General features: G+C 39.5%; 1 protein-coding gene across 3 annotated transcripts in view; it reads right to left on the bottom strand.

Moving 5' to 3' along the window:
• ADAM12 (ADAM metallopeptidase domain 12) overlaps window positions 1-20407 on the bottom strand; it is a 181515-nt gene that overhangs the window by 65882 nt on the left and 95226 nt on the right. For all 3 annotated transcript variants that reach the window (XM_035547503.2, XM_050711794.1, XM_035547504.2), the window contains exons 4-5: window positions 14001-14079; window positions 10308-10384 (exon numbers count right to left, since the gene is read on the bottom strand). In XM_035547503.2, the coding sequence (XP_035403396.1) occupies window positions 10308-10384; window positions 14001-14079 (156 nt within the window). The remainder of the gene's footprint in view (window positions 1-10307; window positions 10385-14000; window positions 14080-20407) is intronic.

Genomic DNA, 20407 nt, shown 5'->3' with positions numbered 1-20407 from the left:
ATGATACCATAAGAAGGCACAAGTTAGGTTTACAGACAGGGCTCAGGTAGAAATTAATGTGAGAGGAAAGAATTTATTATTCAGTATCTAATGTACAAGTGTCATATCCCAAGCACACACCACACAGGAGAATCCTAGATCATTTCTGCATTTAACTGGATATCCATTTTTGTTGGGTAATTATGTGACCAAAGTAATGGACCTTTTAAAACCCATTTGTTTGTTGTTAACTATGGATAAGCATTTGCTTATACAGTGTGTGAGGTATTTATCAATTGGACAATGCACTGAATAGTGCACTGCACTGCTGATTTTTCCAAGTCTTTAAATTAGGAAGGCATAAATCCCTGAACACTGGCAAAGTTTCAGCAGTACCATTACAATCTACAGAAAAATCATATGAAACTTTCAGTTGGCCAAGGTATTCTTCCTCAGTTCCTCTCATTCCTCTCTCGACATTGCTCTATACTATCTCTACACTCTTCTTATTTCTGTCTGTACTACAGCTAAGGTGAGGTACTACAACCATTGTGAGACCAATATGTGTCTCTATAAAATTCTGCAGAAGGCTTTAAAAAAAAAAAAAAAGAAGAAGAAGAAAAAGAGGAAGTAGCCAAGAGCAGGTTAATGACACCATAAAGACTGATTGAAAAATAAAACGTAAAATTATCTGGAAAAAGCTGCCCTAGCTATTCAAGGCTTAGAAAGATATGATGAAGAAACTCCTAATCAATTAACTGAAACTTTAGTTCCAAGCTGACAGCCCATTTCTTGCAAAAAAAAAAAAATTCTTCCTTCGCATCCGTTCAGCCAAGCCAACAAATGACCATTTCACTGTGAACTATAATAGCTAGAAGTCTGAGGGAAAGACTGGCAATCCATGGTATTAAGAAGGCTGTGTAACAGCATTCACAGGAATATCTCCAGTGAAAGAATTGTGCTTTACTGATCTGAAACAAGAATCAGTCTCTGATAATCCATCTGCAGCTTCCTTAGGACCCTTGGCAAACCAGGTAAGATGTACCAATCACAAAGGCATGCTGTCTATGATGGATGACAGCTGGAAAATCAGGCCTGATTTATCACAGCAACCCTTGTAGCTATAGCTAGGATACGCTATAGCATGGCTGACATACGAGGGACCTCCAAGCAGGTTTTCCTGTGATTCGGTAACCTTACACCCTACAGTGCTAAGGCATTATTTTCAGATATGCCTTATTCCTTGAAGAATTTAGGAAACTTGGATAACATATCCTCTTTGCTCCAATAATCATCAACTCTGTAATCAGCATAATCAAGTAAGTGTTGTTGTCTCTCCCTTGTGCAATTAATCATTTTATTTTGGAAGCTGCTGGAAGCAGACATGGAGGCCAAAGTCCATTAGTCACTGTTTGAAATGGGACAGCCTTACCATCTCCCTTTACTAACAACTCCAAAATAGCATATAAACATGTAGGTTTTATTTTTAATATTAAACTTCATCCTGCTTAAAACCTTAGCTTAAAAAAAAAAAAAAAGATAAGACTTGATAGTATCTTTTTGCTGGATAAAGCTTACTTACTGGTTTTTGCATTTCAGGAGTTCATAGCCAAAATACCCCATGATCGCCACGTTTCCAGCACATCCCGTAATATATCCAGCTACTGCCTAAACTAACTAACCACTTCTTTACCTCTCATTTTCTTTTGCTGCAGGGGATACAGACAAATAAACAGACACCAGAGTGATTAATTTTGTTTTCTACTGAGCACGTGAGAGCTAGGGCAGCCTATTCAACTTGTCACTGAAACTCCCATCCCAAGCGACAGCATGAGCCTTTAAGAAAAGTGCCATACTTTACATATGAAAAAATCCCATGCTAAAAAAGAAATCTGCAGATTCAGCATAAAGGAAAGTATACATTTCATTAAAGCACCTTTATCCTTTGAGTGCTGCCTACAGGATATCTGCACCTGGCTTGTGACCATCTGTAATAAGATAATGAATATCAAATATGAATTATCTTGGCCAGCTCTATGTTTTTCACTAATTTTCTTTTCCTACAATTGCATTTTCCCCCATTGATCACTGCCAAACACAGCACCTTAAAAATGCAACTGGTCAAAAATGACAGTTCCTTTTTTGGTGTGGCAGGATCAGGTGAACAATACCTACCAGTCTTTCATTACTGAGAATTTGATGCAAATAAAATAAATCCATAATTACTTTTTTCCTTCCACTTTTTTGTCAGGTGTTTCACAGAAGCCTCTGTTACTCCTATGCAGCTTCTGTGTATTTGTCTTGTACATTGTTCTCCCATGCTCCTGAGGCAGCCTATGTTCCCCCAAGACCAAGATGGGGCATTAATGTTAAGTAATACAATGCTTTTCAAAAAAGGCAGACAGTATATTAAACTATAAAACTCCAGCCAAAAATGACACAAAGAACTCCAAAGGGATTCCAGCAGCTCTGTGAACACTCAAGCAGCAACTATTCTTTAAGACAAACTTCTAGAGAAATCTGTGAGATGTCTACCATTACCTCTGTCAGGAAAAAGACTACCAGAATTCCAAATCTTATAAATATTTGGGAAAAAATACAATATAAAATATATTTTATTTGGTCTCCAGGTATCTAATACATGGCATCTGTATTTACTACAGTCCCAAACTATAGTGATACTGGGAAATCAGAAAGATCTTCCAAAAGAGCTGAGCAGGAAAGACAGGAGATAATTTAACTCCTATCTAAAACAATCAGGCTCTCCTCTTCATCACCAGTAGCAGAGAGGGTGAAAAATAAAATCTATACCATACCGCATGTCCAGACATCAGTTCACAGGCTTTGAGCCAACTGGAAGCAGCTTCAGTGTGGTCTTGAGCCTGAGCTAATATTTTGCTCTGCTTCTCAGCAGGGTTTGAACCCTGCTCATGTCTGGTTCTCAGCACCAAATAAACCACATCCACTTTGCTGCCAGTCAGCTCTAAACACGAACAACTCATTGGTATTTGCCTACTATATACCATTATATGCCATGTGGACACACAGGGAACATGTAAATGGGATGGGCTATGATGGGAATTCTCCCTCCATCTCAAAGAAAAAGAAATTAAAACATAACTTAAGTAATGAATTTGTTATTACCTTGCTGTTTACCTTGCCAGGAATCTTTCATTTAGTGAAATGCAATTTGATAGAATAAATCCTTTACTTAAATCAGCCATAAAAACAAATGGGATAATTTTTTTTTCTCTTAAAAAGAAGAAAAAACCAAAACAAAACCTAATGCAAGGCCAGCCGTATTTCATAAATCAATAGGCTTTAGGAAATCTCAAAATATAAATGGGATTTTTCTTTTCCAACTTGTCAGCAGAAGCAAAGGCCCTGCCAACATAAACCATCAATGCATACTTGTCTGAGAAATTGTGATGCTGAAGTAAAACTTGGCTAGGACAGCATTACATGAAACTGTGATACATTATTCTGCTGTAGTGTAAGAGAAAAGTTAGGTAAATCAATAAATCTGATATTCAAGAATGCAATTAAGCATTTGGTTTTAATGAAGCACAAAGTTATACTCATTTCTAAACAATAATAATAAAAAGCCTTATTACCACTGGAAGAGGAATGTAAATGTTTTCAGTTTGTAAGAAATTAGTTAGACTAGAGGGCTGTCATGCTTTCACACCATATATTGACACTGAGTCTGCCTCTGTCCACAGTGAAAGACCACGCAGTACTCATGTGCTACTTAAAAAGCTATAGGGCCTTCATTTCACAATTAATGGTACGGCTTCAAAAGAAAAGGGCCAGATCCCACAGCTCTGCCACAGATTTCAATGAGTTTTCTCTGCATAGATAACAGAAGTGGAGCCTCGTGGCCCTGGAATATTGCCCTCCAGCTGCCTGGGACAGAGGTACAGCAGTTACTCACTGCAGTGTTTCTCAACATGTGTGATATCAGAAGGCAATCCATAAAGTGATGGGGCATTTTTAGTTATTTTTCCTATGCATCTAACAAATTCACAGGCATGCAAGCAGACAAACAAAAAAAAGAGGGAGAAAAATGTAGTGAATAAAACCTTCACTTTTAGTCTGGTTTAATTAGTTGTGGTTAAATACTATTGGAATAACTGAATAAGATGACGGATATATATATATATATATATATATATTTTTCCTAACAGATTAGGTGCTCTTTAGGTATTTTCCAAATAGTTTGGTCTTTATTTAACTTAAAAGACTGGGAAATACAGAGAATGGGAGCTGTACTCCCGAGGCAGAAGTACTCCTGTCTCTAACAACGTCCCCCAGGCAGCCTTGGCCAAGCAATTCACCTCTTTCTGCATCAGCTCCTCACCTGCAAAATGGGTTAAATTTTAGTAAGCACACAAAATAATGATCTATTGATGAAGAGCATCACATGAGACCCAAGCAATACCATTATACTGGTATACTGCACATCAGAATTCTATTAAAATAACAAGTCTGGCCCAAATCAACAAACACTAGCATCTCAAAGGGAGGTTAGACCTGTTGCATTATTGGTTTCACATATTGCAGTAGTGGTAGAGGTGTTCTCACTCAGACACATCATTAGTCAAATACATGTTTTATTCCAGCCAATGACTTTCATTAACCTGAAAATATATTCTATAGCACGGTGTCGAAAATGTAGTCATACCCAGAGACTACTGCAGCATGCACTTAATCCTTTCTCAGTGCAAGACAGATGTGTCCAGAGTGAATGCATAGTGGTCTGCAACTTTGATGCCTGGAATTTAAGCAGGGAGTTACCTGAATCAGAAGCGGTAATGCAATTCCATGTCCACATTTGGGTGGCAAGAAACATTAATTGTGTTATCAAAGAAAGTGTCACATGTGAGCTTAAGTGGGAGGATGACAAGGCAGACCAAGGACACCAGAGAAAAATGAGGGAAAGATGTTGGCATCACTACCCATTTGGTGAGCACATTTTATAGCATTGTGAAGCAAATCATGTAGCCATAAATGGAAGCTTGATTTAAACTTGCACATCACCTTGAGGTTTGGGACTTTTTCAAGTCACAAAATGTATGAATATATATATACATTTACATATAAATCTAAAACAATATTACTAATACATTAATAAGTATTTTTAATATTATATATATCTCATTTTTTATATAGTAATGTATGTCATATATATATACATAAATCCTGTCAGACACAGACTGGAGGGAAAAAGGGCAGGCTCAGATGACCAGGTATGGATCATCTCTTACACTTCTCGTGGCAGCAGCAGTGGTGCCTGGGGCATTACTGTGCACCCAGGGACAGTATGCACAAAGTATTGTCAAAGAGTGGACATAATGTTCATCTCAGATCAAAGTGATCCACAAGCAGTTTACCATTTAAACAGAGAGAATACAGAAACCATGAAACCCCAGAAACTGAATGCTTTCTAATGTAAAGCTCAAAACCTCCGGTAGTTTCACGGTCAGATAACTTACAAACCATGTGAGATGTTTACATGAACTAAAAGCTCTTCAGAAAATATGAGAGAAAGAACACATCCAAACCCAGGCTTTTCTCAGTTGGGATTTTCTCCTAACTTCTTTTTTGGATGAAATCTCCCCTTTTGTGGGGAAACTATGCTTGAGGAGTTATGAGGAATTCTCTCTCTTTTTTTTTTTCTTTTCTTTTCTCTTCTCTTCTCTTCTCTTCTCTTCTCTTCTCTTCTCTTCTCTTCTCTTCTCTTCTCTTCTCTTCTCACTGGTTTCCTACTTCCATTCCTTTTTTAAATAGTTGATGTCTGGATGTCTGGAGTGTCATTTTTAAATCCCCTCTTCAGCTGACTGTGTCTGGGATGCAGTGAGTTCGGCCAGGCCATTTGACAAATGGATGGCTCTAGTATTGGCGGCCTCGTGTAACATAGCTATGTAATCCCGTTAATAATTATTGTGTACTGCAGTTGTATTCCCATTGCTGTCACCGTGGACACAGCATCTTTCAGTCACTGACAGGGATGGACAATGACTGAATACTTTTATACATGTGAATGGGCTTATTATCTGGCAATTAGGTAATGCTGAGAGATTCTTAACATTTTCAAGATCTTTCTGTTGCTTTGGAAAGAAAAGGCTTCCTATGAGATTTGTATCCCTAAAGTACCAAGGAGTCTCTGAGCAAGGGCTCAGTATGTGCGTTTGGGCCTGCACGTCCCCCTGCCAGCCCCTGGCCTTCAGCACAGACCATGGAGGTTGTGCTCTTCTTCAGGCTGCTTTTTTTGTGTGTATGTGCCAGCTTCTGCACTCTCAGAGAAAGTAATGGGAAAAATCATTCAAGTGTATACAGATTTATCATAGATGTGTGTGGTGTCTGCAGGCAAAAATTATTTGCTAAAAACTTGAAGAGCCTTTGAGCTACATAAACAGAAGGGCATTTCCACAGGACGGGAAGGAAATGACTTTACTTGGTTAGTCACCTTCCCCTTCACCTTCCCACAAGCTTTGAGAATCTAATTGGCTTTCTTATCCAGATGGAAGCCCTGGAAATCCTGATTACCCATTGTTCCCTTTTAGTCCATTCAGCATATATCGTCTCCTCTCCACCATTCAACTCTTCCTCCTCCAGAGGAGCCAGCAGGACACAGACTGTGGCATGACTGTATTCTCCTCTAACCTGTATTTTAGGCTGCTACCAGTGTCAATCCAAGTATTTATGCCATTGTAATCCTATGTGAAGTGAGGTACTCAAATGTTGTGCCTGAGAGGATGTAACATAGCTGGAGTACGTGGGTGTCTGTGTTTAACAGAACTGAGTCTACCTTTCAGCTATCTTTATATCTCACTCCTCTACCTGTCTGAAGAACATAAACTAGTCAAATCTGTCTTAGTTTGCAGATTTCACACTTTGTTCTTCCTCTATCTTATGACAGGCAGGCCAATCACATTGTATTTATAAGCTAACAACACATCTGAAATGCCCAACCATGTCCATAAGAACTTAGTGGTCATATTAGGTCGCAGCAGGGCTGCTCCAGCCCAGCACCCTGCCTCTGGCCAGCGGCAGATACTTAGGGGTAAGAACATAACAAGCACCTTCCAGGCGGTATTCCCAGCTCTGGCAGCATGAGTGTCAGGGACATCTTTGGGTTTGTCAGTCCTGGAGAGGCTTCCCCTGCTCCCCTCCCCAAACTGTCTCATCATGTTTTGAATCTACGGATATTTTTGCCTTTAACACCCACCTGTGACAGTGAATTTCACAGCTTCATTATATGATGGATAGAGAAGTACTTTCCTTTACTCTAAAATTTCATTTGATGCCTCCTAATTTGGGGGTTATGGAAAATATTCAGTAATTGTCTCTTCTCCAGCATGACATTCAACCTAGTTTTATCATACCCTTTTTCTCCGTCATCTCCTTTCAAAACTGACAAATCCTAGTCTATTTTCTCTCCTTGGATAAAAGCTGTTCCATACTTTTGATCATCATTTTTGCCCCTCTGTGTATCTTTTACATATATAATGGAATGGATATAATGCTTCCTTTTCTGAGATGGGGATAGGGAGGGAAAAACAAGAACTGCATGCAGAATTCAAGATGTGAGTGCACTATGGATTTATAAAGTGGTAATGAGGGTTTTTGTTCTATCCTCTATTTCTGTCTCAGTAATTCCTATGATCCTTTTTGCTTCTTTGACTACCACTGAGCACTCAGGCTTCAGAGCATGCTAAAACGTGGAACCTCTTCTTTATGACTAGCTTCATATCTTTTGATATGAACTCTTCTAATCTGGGGGAAAAGACGATGATTCCTACCCCTCCTCACCTGGAACAATGCCCAAGGTGCCTGTCTAATGGGAGTGAGAGGATATTAGTGCTCTGAGATTTCAGTGAGCTAACAGCTTGCACTTCCTTTCACTAGATGCTTTTCAGGCACTTAAACTTTACCCTCATGTAACAGCCATGTGAGGTAGGTAAGAATCATTAAATGAATTTCACAGATGGAGAAACCGAGACAGAGAGATTTGTCCAATTCACTTAAAGACTGTCACAAAGCCAGGAACAGCCTCCCTGAGAAGGAGACCAGCATTTCCTTCCAGTGCCTGCTGCCAGCGAAATGGCTGCCCCAGGGACTGTCCTCACCCGGGCTGTGCAGCCACACGCTGTCTCATTGTGTACCCCTGCAGCTTGCTGTCCTTACCATGCAATTGGAAACAAGTGTCCCTTCTCCAGCAAGCTGGTGGGAGAGGACACCATCCTGTCCCATCCTATCCTATCCTATCCTATCCTATCCTATCCTATCCTATCCTATCCTATCCTATCCTATCCCATCCCATCCCATCCCATCCCATCCCATCCCATCCCATCCTATATTGTCCTATCCTATTCATAATTATTCTTTCAAGATCTAATAGCAGCAAAAGTGTCAGTAAAGTGAGCTGTGAAGTAGTTTTGAACTGTCCTATTTCTCCTCGTGTTATTTTAGACTGGATCATATGCAGTAAAACTTTCCACCCAAATTCTCAAAGGATGTATTGCTACAGTAATATTTTGGTGGAAGAGGAATATTGTGACCTGTGGGCCAGGTTCTGAAAGGTGCTCAGTGCTGTAGAGCCTCAGTGCAGCCATTTCAGCCCTTTGCTCCCAACCAGCTTTAAAGAGAGGGCCTGGAAGGCTCAAGAAGCTGGCAGTGCATTACGAAGCCTTACAACTAGAGACCCCTGGCTCAAATCAAGCACAGATGATGACTAGAAGCTATTACTATTGGCTACAGGCTGTGAAATGAGTTTTGTGGAGTAATTCAACAGGCACCCTTATCGCATGCTGTTATCGCTCATAGATGCTCTCTTGAACAACCTCAGCAGTGAACACAGCAGTTAAATGGACACGGATAGTGAGATATATCCTCAGTTCTCCTGCTAGAGCAAAACATCAGTTGTCATGAAAATTGTGCTGAAAAAGATGCTGCTATGCTTTCCCTATGGGGAAGGAGCCTAATAAAGGCTTGTACTTTGAGGATTAATCTGCAATAGTGCGAGATGAGAGAAAAATGTCTCTGCCAGCACATGTTGCCTTGATGCATTGTACTACCTAAAACTGGGAAAAGATTCCGTGAGCTCAACATTTGTAAAAAGAGAATGAGCAAATTAGAGAAGAAAGCACATGCATTTATTTTGGGGAAGAGTCATTTGTCCTGAGCATTCCTACTTTACAAGGTAGCTCTGGAACAAGACACTGGTGCAGACCCTTTCCCACACAGCTCAGGGAAAATCCCTGTGGACCTTGCATCAATGCAATACCTTTACCCATGCATCAACTAAAGCAATGAGAGTACTGCTTTATATTTTTGCAAATAAAGAACAACTGGTGAACGCAGACTGGCATGGTCTATGCAAAGCTTTAATTAGAGTAAGCTTGTGGAATATGCCTGATACATACTGAAGTGCCCCCAAAATCCCTCTCCATATGGGAATGAGCCACTGGAACCCAACCCCCTACTGCAAACAACAGGGAGAGGTGTCCTGGTGACAAACTGTTCTCTCTGCAGCTCTCCGTTCCAGAGCTCCAGTATAATAGCCCTGATAATACCACTATTGCACAAAATGCAAAATCAAGGGAAAAAAGACTCCAGCTACTCATGCTGTTTGTAGATAAATTAAACAAACTCAGAAAAGGTTGTGACAGCTGGAAACCTGACAGGAAAACTGGGTTTTCCAGGGAGAACACTCGAGCCAATTTACAGTTAATTACAGTGATTTGGAACAGCTCTGTGAGTAAATACCAGTCTCTGATTGTCCAAGTAAGGAAGATAATTGTTTCCTGAACTGTGTCCATTGTGTATTTAAAATGTTGTCAGCCTGTTCCTTTCTCCAGCTCAGAAGAGATTTTCTTTTCAGCAACAGGAATCTGCTACTTTTCTGTTAACAAGTGGCTAAAATCCTAATGCTGAGCATCATACCTGCCATGAACGCAGTTTATTGAGCTCCACAGCCACGTTTTTAAAGCAAAGCCTCCTAATGGCTAGGCTGCTGGCCAATGCACCCTTTCACAGCTGCAAAGCAGTCCTGCCCTTGCTCATGAAACAGCTCTGAGGACAAGGAGCACTGGCCAGGGGGACACAGGGCCATGGGGCACTGCCAGCCTCAAAATGGGCAACCCCAATTTTGCATTTTCTATTCCATTTTTCTCTTCAGAGCAACAAGGTAAATGATTTTACAGAGATTGTAGGACCATTTGAAAAACAGATATCGGGACATTTTTAAAAAGGTAACACAGAAACTTTGCGGGTACTAGGATGATTTATTAAGGAGCTCAAGCATTACTAAAACATTGGCTCACCTGAGTCCAGAGCAGGTACTGAGGCTGACTGACGAGTCGGGGTACCCTCGTACATTGCCATGGTAATAGCAGTGACCCTGATTGAAAAAAATAGAGAAAATATTTCAACTCTCGTTGCCGTCTTGTTTTCTCATGGTTTTCCACCCCCTTTATCTCAAAGCTATTTTCAATTTCAGCATTCAGCATTCAGAAGTACACTGACAGCATCTTTCCTGACCCACTAAATATTCACTGAATCAACAATCCAAGGGGTTCCTCAATGGAAACCTTGGGTGTGTTTATACCATAGAAAATGGGATGGCAATCTTTTTTTATTATTATTTTTTTAAGACAGTCAGCACTGTTTCCATTGCATGACAGTGATAACATGTTTTTCTGTTATTTTATTTAAAGCTTTGATATAGAATATTTTATAAAATTAATCAGATGAACAAATCAGCTGTCACATTTTACTACTTTCTATAGGCACACATATTTATATATAAGATCATTCATATCCCTGTACATCTATAAAGGTAGCAGCGTATAAAGGGAAGTATAAAAAAGTTAATTCCAACCCTACAGTTTGAAAAAAAAGTCACAGCGCAAATGAAGGGAAGGGAAGCAAGTTGGAAAGGAAATCTTTTATTGAATTACCCAGCTAAGTGGCTGCATGTTATTAAGAGCAACCACGAATAAGAGGGTCTTCTATTTTGAGAGGCAACAATCCAATTTCATTTTGTGGCTAGGTTATTGTATTTCCTTAATAATCCACTGCTTGCAAAAGGCACCCACAACAGAGATACTTTCTCAGCACATACAAGTATCTGTCTGGAATCAAGGTTAATTTTATTGTTGACTAAAGGTCATATTACATTCCCAATTATGTGACTGACTGGAAAGCAACGACTGTGTCACGTCCAGCATTTCTTTTCTCATGGCTCCTTTGAATGCCACACGGAAACTGAAAATACCGTTGTAAAAGGTTTCTATCTTATTAGTGTGAGGGAAAGTTATCACTCATGCTTCAACCTGACAGTCACCTCACTGTGCCTTTTTATTACTCGGTTCATTCACGTCTATCTAGCTGCATTAATTAACCTTTTCAGTGTTGGGGCATGGTTTTCACTTACAAAGCCTCACATAGCAGACTTCTAAAGACCGCCTTGATTTTGTTAAAGAAAGCAATAACCATGAAAATGCTGGGCAAGATGGAACGATTCAGATATATATTTTCTGCAAATGAGGTTATACCATGAAAAATATTTATTTAGAGCATTTGTATTTCTAATGTGAGCAACTGAACACAGCACAGCAATATTTGACTTTCTTAATACAAGTCTCAATAGCTTTTCTCAGTGATCAAAATGACAGAAATAGGGTAATAGTGTTTTACTCTTGGGTATCTTTATCACTGGTACTCATAAAGAACCAGTAACCTGTTAGCAAGGATAAAGCAACAATGAAATGGAGGAAGTCATCCAACTTTTTAGACACTTCAGTAACAATTGCTGTGGATGTCAAGGTTTTCAGCATGAGTAAACTATTTCACTTTATTTTAATATTGTCAGCTACGCTCATCCAGTTGGTAAGAGAGAAAAAACAATAAAAACAATAACACCCTCCAAACAAATACAGACTCTCATACAGTGACCTTGAAACAGTGCGAAACCAACCACAAAGTAGCTTTATTCATGTCACTTAAATTAAGTACAAGGCAGAGATGTAGTTCAGAGCTCTTATGCTGCCAGTCTTTGGGGTTTAGCATCACTGGTGTTAACCAAAGTACTCAGTGAAACAGAAAGGGCAAGCTGATATCTCGTCCCATGCAGACTGCTGCTGCGGAGTAGCTGTTTTTATCAAAGAGTGAATGATGGCAAAGGTCTGGATTGCTTTCCCTTTCCACACACAACTTGTTATTTTATTAACTTTGAGCTCCTGGTTGTGGCCCATTTCACAACTTCTCGGAGATCCACACACTATATATATGAAGCCAAAGTTCCTGCAAGTTCAGTACTGAAAATGTAAACTTATCAGACCATGCCCTGCAATTGGACCGGTAGAAAATTGTTTTCTAGATCAGTAACTCCACTGAACTGCAAGAGGTTCCTCCCTCTCTTCTTCCCCCCCACCAAAAGCTTCTCATTTCTGTATCCCAGTATATGAAATGGATAGCCCCCTAAAAACAAATAATTACCATGGCTGATTTGTCATACTTAAATACTCTACCCTTACTTGAGATCATTTAATTATGGCCAGCTTTTAATAACTGCAAATTTTTCAAGTGCTACAAAGCAGAAGAATAACCTGGGCACTAGCACATGTGCTAAAGAAACCCCAAAGCTACAGCTCCACAAAGCCACCTTGGTTTGACCTCCAGGCAGAATTTGACTAAGCAACTTTTCAACGAGAAATTGGATTTGGTTTCAACTACAAGCTATACTGATGTCCTCAGTAAAGAAGAGATATAAAATCAGAGAGACTTATCTGTTTTAAACCATATTGCAGTATTTAATGAAAAATGAATTCACTGGTCTCAAAAAAACAAACAAACAAACAAAAACTCAGGCAGCAAAATGAACTGCTAGTATTATTCAGGACTTACTGTCATTATCTAAACAGTTTTTATTATTTTTTTTTCTTTTTTAGTAAGAGAAAGCCTAGCTATCATTAGGCATACTCATATTCATGTTAATGTAGTTAACCCTGACAAAATGTTGTGCATTTTTTACTTCCTTAAGGAATGTGTACAGCTTCCCTGTTTCTAAAACAAACAACTATTTTCTACTGAACAGGTTTTGAAGAAGATATGAGCACCCAGGAAACAAGAAAACACTGAAAGCTTTCAAAATGATTACTTTACTTGGGAGGTCTGGGACTATAATGAAGATGCTTCTTCAGAAGTAAAATGTTATGCACAGAAATAATGCCTTTCACTGATATCAGCAAAGCCCATTATGGATGGGAACAGAAAGCATGATGCTTCTTCAGACTATGTCAATAAATAAATAATGTAACATAACAAATACTTTATAGGAGCTGGGAGTACTTAGGCAGATAAAAGATAAACTTTGTAATTAAAATCACTTGCTGCATTGTTTCTAATTAATGCGTTCCTAATGTCAGAGGACAAAAACATTACTGCCTTAAAGCGTTTTTTATTTATAAAAAGCAGTTTAAATTATTTATGATAAAAAGCTTTTTGTGCTGATTTTAACAAGGAGCAGATTAGCCACACACACACATACATGCATATATCCATAACAGTCTTATGGGCTGGCATAAAAAATACACCTGAACAAACCACCCTCTCTCCCCAGACTGGATTCCCAGTGCTGAAAGCCACCCAGGCCTTCCAGTCTACTGACATGAGCTTATCAGATACTTTGGGCTTTCTTCCTAACTGAACTAGGACTTTCCTCCTTAACCACTCAACAATGGCTACCTTATTACAAAATTTTAATGGCTATATTTCCAAGAAGCAGAATAAATCTTACAGATATGAAAAGTCACCTGGTTAAAACCCCACAGTTTCCCTTTAAAGTCTCTCTCTAAAAATTGATGCGTACGATCACAGCAGTCAAAAAGGTACTGAAGGCAACAATAAAAAAAGATCACTCATACTGCTTTTTCATCCCATGGTTCAGATCCCAGCAAAGAGCACTTTGGATTTTAATGATGAAGCATCATCTACCCATGAAACACCAGCCTTACCGTGTAATTGCGTGAGAGAACCACATCAGTGCCGTCTTTCAAATAATGTGTTTCTGTGAAGCTGCTGGCTAACAGGCCCCTAAAAGAAAAAAACAACAGAGGACACGGGTAATATTAAGGCCACATCACCTTGACTTTGTCCTTTACTGGTTCTGTTTGAGAGAGCAATCAAAGCACAACATTAACGACACAGTGACTACCAGGGCTGTGTGTGAACTAAGAGGAAACATAGCTCCAAACACTGAAGTTGCAGTGCATGAACACTTCCTTCATCAATTGTGAAAAGTCTGAGTTTCCAGACTGCTTTGTCTTCCAAATGAAGTCTGTATGCCAGCACGTCAGTATTGACTCTTCTATATAATTTTCAACATATTTTGCATAATCTAGACATGGGGAGCATTGTTAAGTATTGGTGTATTTTGGAAAAGGAAAATGTTCTCCCTTTGTTAGTTTGCTGTATAGCATACTGCTTTCATCAGCAAGTGACCATCAAAGCTCTCAGTAAATGCAACAAACTTCTTCCACTGACACTTAAGGAAAATGACTTCAAGAAAATTACATAAGTCATGCCACTGGATTTATTTTGAGCATCTGAAAAGGATATTCATGAAAAGAAATCTAACGACTTGAAATGATGTCTCAGGAGACAGTGAAGTATCATGTATGTGATGAGACATTTTGTTCTCATGCACTCCACACTTCCCCTCCTGCCTTTGACAATGATACCAAGAATTCTGACTCGCAATTTCTGTTTTTCAGAAATGCCCAGAAAAAGTGTATGTGTGTGACAATTATTAAAAGTTTCCTTTTTTAGTAAACACATGGAACAGGGAAAGCAGCCTCTGCCTTGACAACAGTCCTGCTATAGGTCTGTTTTTCAACTCCTTATCCAAAGAGCATTTCTAACAAGGCCAGAAGGAATAATACATATTCACATTGACTCTCAACATAGGCATTAAAACCATGTTCCTCAGCACAAATACGTTTGAGTTTTGACAGACATTGTAGTGAAATACAAAAGCAATATAGAAGTGATGAAAACCAAATGCTGCCATCATCTTCAATGGACTCGAGAGTTCAGACTGCAGAAAATCTTTGGCACGAGGTTCCAAAAAGTTCTGTTCCATTGCAGAGATGTTCTTCTCCTTTGGGATGTTCACTTGAACAAACCAGACTCTTTTTAAATTGAAATCTGGTTAATTCTGCACATATATTGTGTGAACTAATATACAGTCTTGGTACATATTTGTTGCACTGCATATAAACTTTAAAGCTAGAACATGAAGGAACATTTAATATTCGTTATTGCCATGATTTATTTGGATTATATTAACGTTCAGCCAAGATGAAGACCTTGAGGACCTGATCGTGCTAGGAACTGTACAGACAATTATTAGAGAAGGTAGAAGAAAAAAAAAAAAGGTGAATGAAACAAGACAGAAAAAAAAAAAGAAAAAGAGAGACAAATAAATATCAACATAAAAGGATGAAGACAGCAAAGGTCAACACAATAAGTATTCAAGCACAGCTTCTCAATTCAAATTTTACAGCTTGTGAGAAATATTAGCATATTAATAGATAACGAATGTTAAAACACTGCAGTGGTTTGCGGGCTGTACAGGAACTGCTCTGGATCTCAGCCATCCACCACACCTACAGCAGGACTTGGTTGCCTAAGCAAGCACCCAGCGTCACTTTAGATGCTCCATCCATTTCACCAAGCTGCCCTGTGAGGACAGCTCAGGCACCCTGTGGTACCTCAGGTGGCACTTGACACCCATGCTTACCTCAGCCCTTGTGCCTGCAGCCTCTGGGAGGGCTGCTTGAAATGAAGTGTGCTGTATCTCTGCTTCCTACTGTCATTCTCATTATCACAAAGAGCAGCTGCTTTCTTAATTATCATTATTATTTATATAGCTACACTGCAAGTTCTGTGCTTAGCAGGCATTCATTAACTTTGCCAAGGCAAAAGGTAAGAACCCATTGCTGCTGAAGCCAACAGAGTTCTGCTGTGCACTTCTTGGAAACGTTATTTCACATTGGATACCAGAGCAATTTTTATTTAATGGGAAAAAAATCAGGCAAGGGATAAGGTAACAGATGTAGCATAAGGGCAAAGTGATTGAGCAATAAACTCACTGCTCTGCTATTTCCAAAGTGTTTGACAGCAATGATGATATAGGTGACCTTTCTGCTGTTGGTTCTACCCTAAGGCACAGGATTAGAAAATATTTCATGGATTCATAGATTTTAATACCAGAAGGGAGCACTGTGATCAGCACTCTGACCTGTCACATTACATAGCTCATTTGACTTGAATTATTCTTCTGCTTCAGTGACTGTGATGGAACCAGATTGTCCATTTTCTTATTGTACGTAGTCCTTGTCCAGATCTCCCATGATGAAGAAGCTATCACAAGCCTGGTAAGGTTTAACAGTTAATTACACTCAGTGTAAAAACACAGCACTTCGAATCTAGCTCGGCTTTGTCAGTGTTCAGTTTGCAAGCACTGGATCTCATTCCCTTGCGTCAATGCTTCATTTTCATTTGAGTCTCTCATGGACGGTTCTACTTACTAAAGTTAGGAATTACAGCAGGTGAGCAAACTTCTGGTGTTGCTGTCATCAATCTCCCTACCAGGCATGTTTCATCAGGATGAGTTTCCTATCCAGGCTGATGAAAGCACCAACTGAACATGAGAATTCCCTGTGTGAGTAGTAAAAGGCTGGCAAGAACACCAAGATGATGGAGTCCTGCTATCGGACTAACCTAATAAAACTTAAACTATGCCTTAATGTAGAAGCCAAAGTAAGATTTCAAATCATGGAAATTTCAAGTACAGCTGAAGGGCCTTTTTAAGAAAATGAGAAAGTTTTTCAGGAGTCTGCATTAATGCTCTTTCAGTTTACTAACTAAGACATCACTGCTAAGACATCTGTTTTCCTGCCACGTATGGTGCTAGCACAGGCTTGAGAGCAAGCCAGAAGAAAGATTTTTTTCCCCACTGTAGAGGATGGGGACCTGTACAAGACATCGCTGGGGTGTCCAACAATTTCTGGCAGAGAAAGAAGCTGTTATCCCCACTTTCAGAAACGTCTAATATCTTAAAAGCTGTGTAGCAGAATAAGCACGCAGCATTAGTATCCAGGGACAGCAAGTCATGTGCTGGCATTTCTTGAAAGGTTATCAGAAATAAGTGTAACAAGCACTCAAATTCCACAACTGAGTGTGCACCACTTCACTTTGCAATTATGGCAATGATGTTTAACATACTGAACAACAAATTTAACATATGTATCTACTCAGTAATTTAATTACCTCCTGCAAAAAGATATGCAATGTAATAGATTGATTTACATTTCTGTTTCTGACCCACAGCAAAGGAGATTAATAGAGGAAAGTAAATTAATTTAGATGGCAAGCTACTTAACCTAATTGGATCAATGTAATTCTGAAAGAGCAGGGATCAAAATAACATTAATATATCATAGCACAATTCATCACCATGTCTGGAGTTTCAAATGTTGCCAGCTACAATGCTCAGCAGTACCAGACAATTATCAATTTTTTGCACTGCATGAAGAGGTGGAAACAAATGTTATCAAGAACAGCATCAACTGCTGGATACAATAAAAAAAATCAATTAAAAGAACACCACTACTTTCTAATTAATTCTTCAAAGATGCGAAAGTGAGATTCTTGAGTTAAATTTCATACGTATTTAGTCACTGTGTTTGTCAGCACCGTGGATGCTTTCACACTTTCCAGAGCTGAATTAACAAGTAGAAGCTTCGACGGCCCAGGACTACTTTTATCCCTCCTGATCTATGACAGACACAGCACAGTCTTCCTCCGTAAGTCAGCATGAAGCTTACCTGTCAAATCTGCTGAAATGTTTTCAGGTGTCAAGCAGCTTCCACTAACCTGAGCCTCAGGGAATATGATGAACGTTGTTTAAACTTCTAACCCTTACATTTCCTGTCCCCATGATGTGGAGTCTTGGGTGGTTTGTTTATGGAGGGGGGAAATGTCCTGTTTTAAACACAGCAAACCCGTACTCAATCCATTTAAGAAAAGGAATGGTAATTTAACACACTGTCTCTCACTTGCAAATGAGAAAGTCCCTTTCTGCTCTCCAGGTACCAATATATTATTTCAAAAGGTTATAATGATATTTCATCACCCAGGGAGTGTCAGAAAGACAGAGTCGCCAAAGTTGGAGATGGAAAAAATCTAGTGGATCATGCAGACGACTTCCCTGGAAGCCAAGTATGCTGTTGATCAAATTAGGTTCTGTCTCATTGAGCTTCAAATGTCAAAAGCAATGCTGATCCCACCACTTTCAAAGGGAGATTACTTCGCGTTCCAACAGATGTTACTGTCATGATGCATTTCCTGATATTCAGCTTTTTCTAGTTTTTCCTAGTTACATGTCTTTTACTAGCTGAAACAATTGCTTTTCATTCTTGGTACATATATCATTCAGAGAGGTACAGATTATTATCAAATTCTCCCTTAGCTATCCATATACCAAGTATAGCATGACAGGCTATAAGAAATGACAAGAATTGTGTACTGTTGTGCTATGGCTGCTCAGGAAAAATCTAAGCATTATCAAAGTAGGAGCAGGCAACAGGGTTCCCCGTGGTGATACAGGAGAATTATGTAGAGGAAAAACTACAGAGTAAATCTCTTTCTAACAGCATCGGAGCACATAGAGTTGTTTTTCAATCTGCCTCCTAGGATGAAATTTCTTTGGTCACCCACACTGTACCAGGTCATCCCCTTACATTACAGATACAAGGGGAAAGACACCAACATTGTCGCCCATCAAAATGGAGCTGCAGGCAGTAGGACCTGTCTCTCAAAGCTGCTTTATGAGACTGGACTGACACTGATTCAACACTGCTGCTTTATAGCCAGACAGTGTGATATCTGCACAGTCTGGTAGATGTTTCTTCAAAGTCCTGTGTGATGTGTGACTCCCTGCTACACATCTTACAAGGAACATGTCTTGCTTTGGCATGACACGGAGCATAAAACTTGGCCTCTGTGTCAGAGAGGAATCAGGGCAGGAGGAAGAGACTCTTTTAAAATTATTTTACTTTTATTTTAAATGAATCCCTGCTTCTGCTAGTACTGCCTTCTTAGTGCTAGTGAGTAAGCAGGGTTGTGGGGCTTCTTCTCAGGCAGGAGCTCTGTGGCATACAGCTCAAAGCCGCCCAACACTCCCAGGGATGCGGGGCATCCACCAGCTACTGACATCAGTCATTAACCAGGACTTTGAGACAAGTTAACGAAAGCAGGAAATTGTCCAGCAGGAACTGGACAATTATGTAAAATGCCTAATTTCATGCCTGAAAATCAGAATCTGAGACACAGCTTTGTAGACTGTTTGATCTGAGGTCTGACATGCCTAAGAAAGGATTTTGGGTGCTCTGCATACACATTGCAAGACTGACAGTACAGGCAGGTATGAACTGTTTTTTTTTTTTTTTTTTTCTGCAAAACAAACTCCTCATCCTGTGGCAAGGATGGGTGGCTGTGGAAATGCAGCCCCTAACCTTCATCTTAAATCTTGATTCAAATATGGTAACACATACACATCTCTCTTCTGGAGTCCATCATCACAGCAATGCACTTTTTGGTTAGGATGTTTCACAGGGTTGCTTTAAAAATATAGAGAAGCTGCTGCAAATCTACTGGGCTTTGGACGTATGCTTTTATACCTCTGGGGTTCATGCCCTTGATTTTGCTTTTCTGCTTAACTTTTGTTTTGACTAACATCTTAATGTAGTTACACTACTTCAAGAACTGTTGTGTTAGGAAAAACACTGAATATTCCTATGACTTCTTAAATGGTGAGTCAGCTGCTCTACCTACTCTATAGGATCATTGGTCCTATTAGGCCACTGGTAGTGCAAGGCTGTCTCAAACCTGTTACTTTCCTTCTCGCAGATATGCTGCCTGCAGCTCAAACGGACATCTGATCGTTACTTATACTCATTACTCTTTCTCCTCCTTCTGAATGATAAAATACCTGTTTTCTTCCCTGTCCAAGTAATGCCTCACTCCGTTATACAAATTCTTACTAAAAGCCCTCCTGCTGTGCTTTTTAAACTTTGCCTACAAAAGGGGGAGACGAGGAGAGAGGAACAGGATGGCATATAGGAAGTTATAAAAAAAATGTCATCTACATCTCTGCCTAGTGACACCAGCATACTCCTTCAATTCTTTAGCATCACAGTTCAGGTCATCTTGACCTTTACAGGGTAGTTAGTTGTTATTTCTTCAATTGTTGTATTTCTTCAAAGATATATTTAGAGGAATAAGCATGGTTGGTAAGTCTGCTGCATCTGCAGTGGTTCTCTCAGTGCAAGTACCTCCTGATATACACAGAGTCAAA

This window comes from Cygnus atratus, chromosome 7 (genome assembly GCF_013377495.2).
Source record: "Cygnus atratus isolate AKBS03 ecotype Queensland, Australia chromosome 7, CAtr_DNAZoo_HiC_assembly, whole genome shotgun sequence".
In the NCBI taxonomy this organism is placed as follows: Eukaryota; Metazoa; Chordata; class Aves; order Anseriformes; family Anatidae; genus Cygnus; species Cygnus atratus.
Note: the sequence above shows the minus strand (reverse complement) of the source record. Positions and strands in the feature narration are given on the sequence as shown.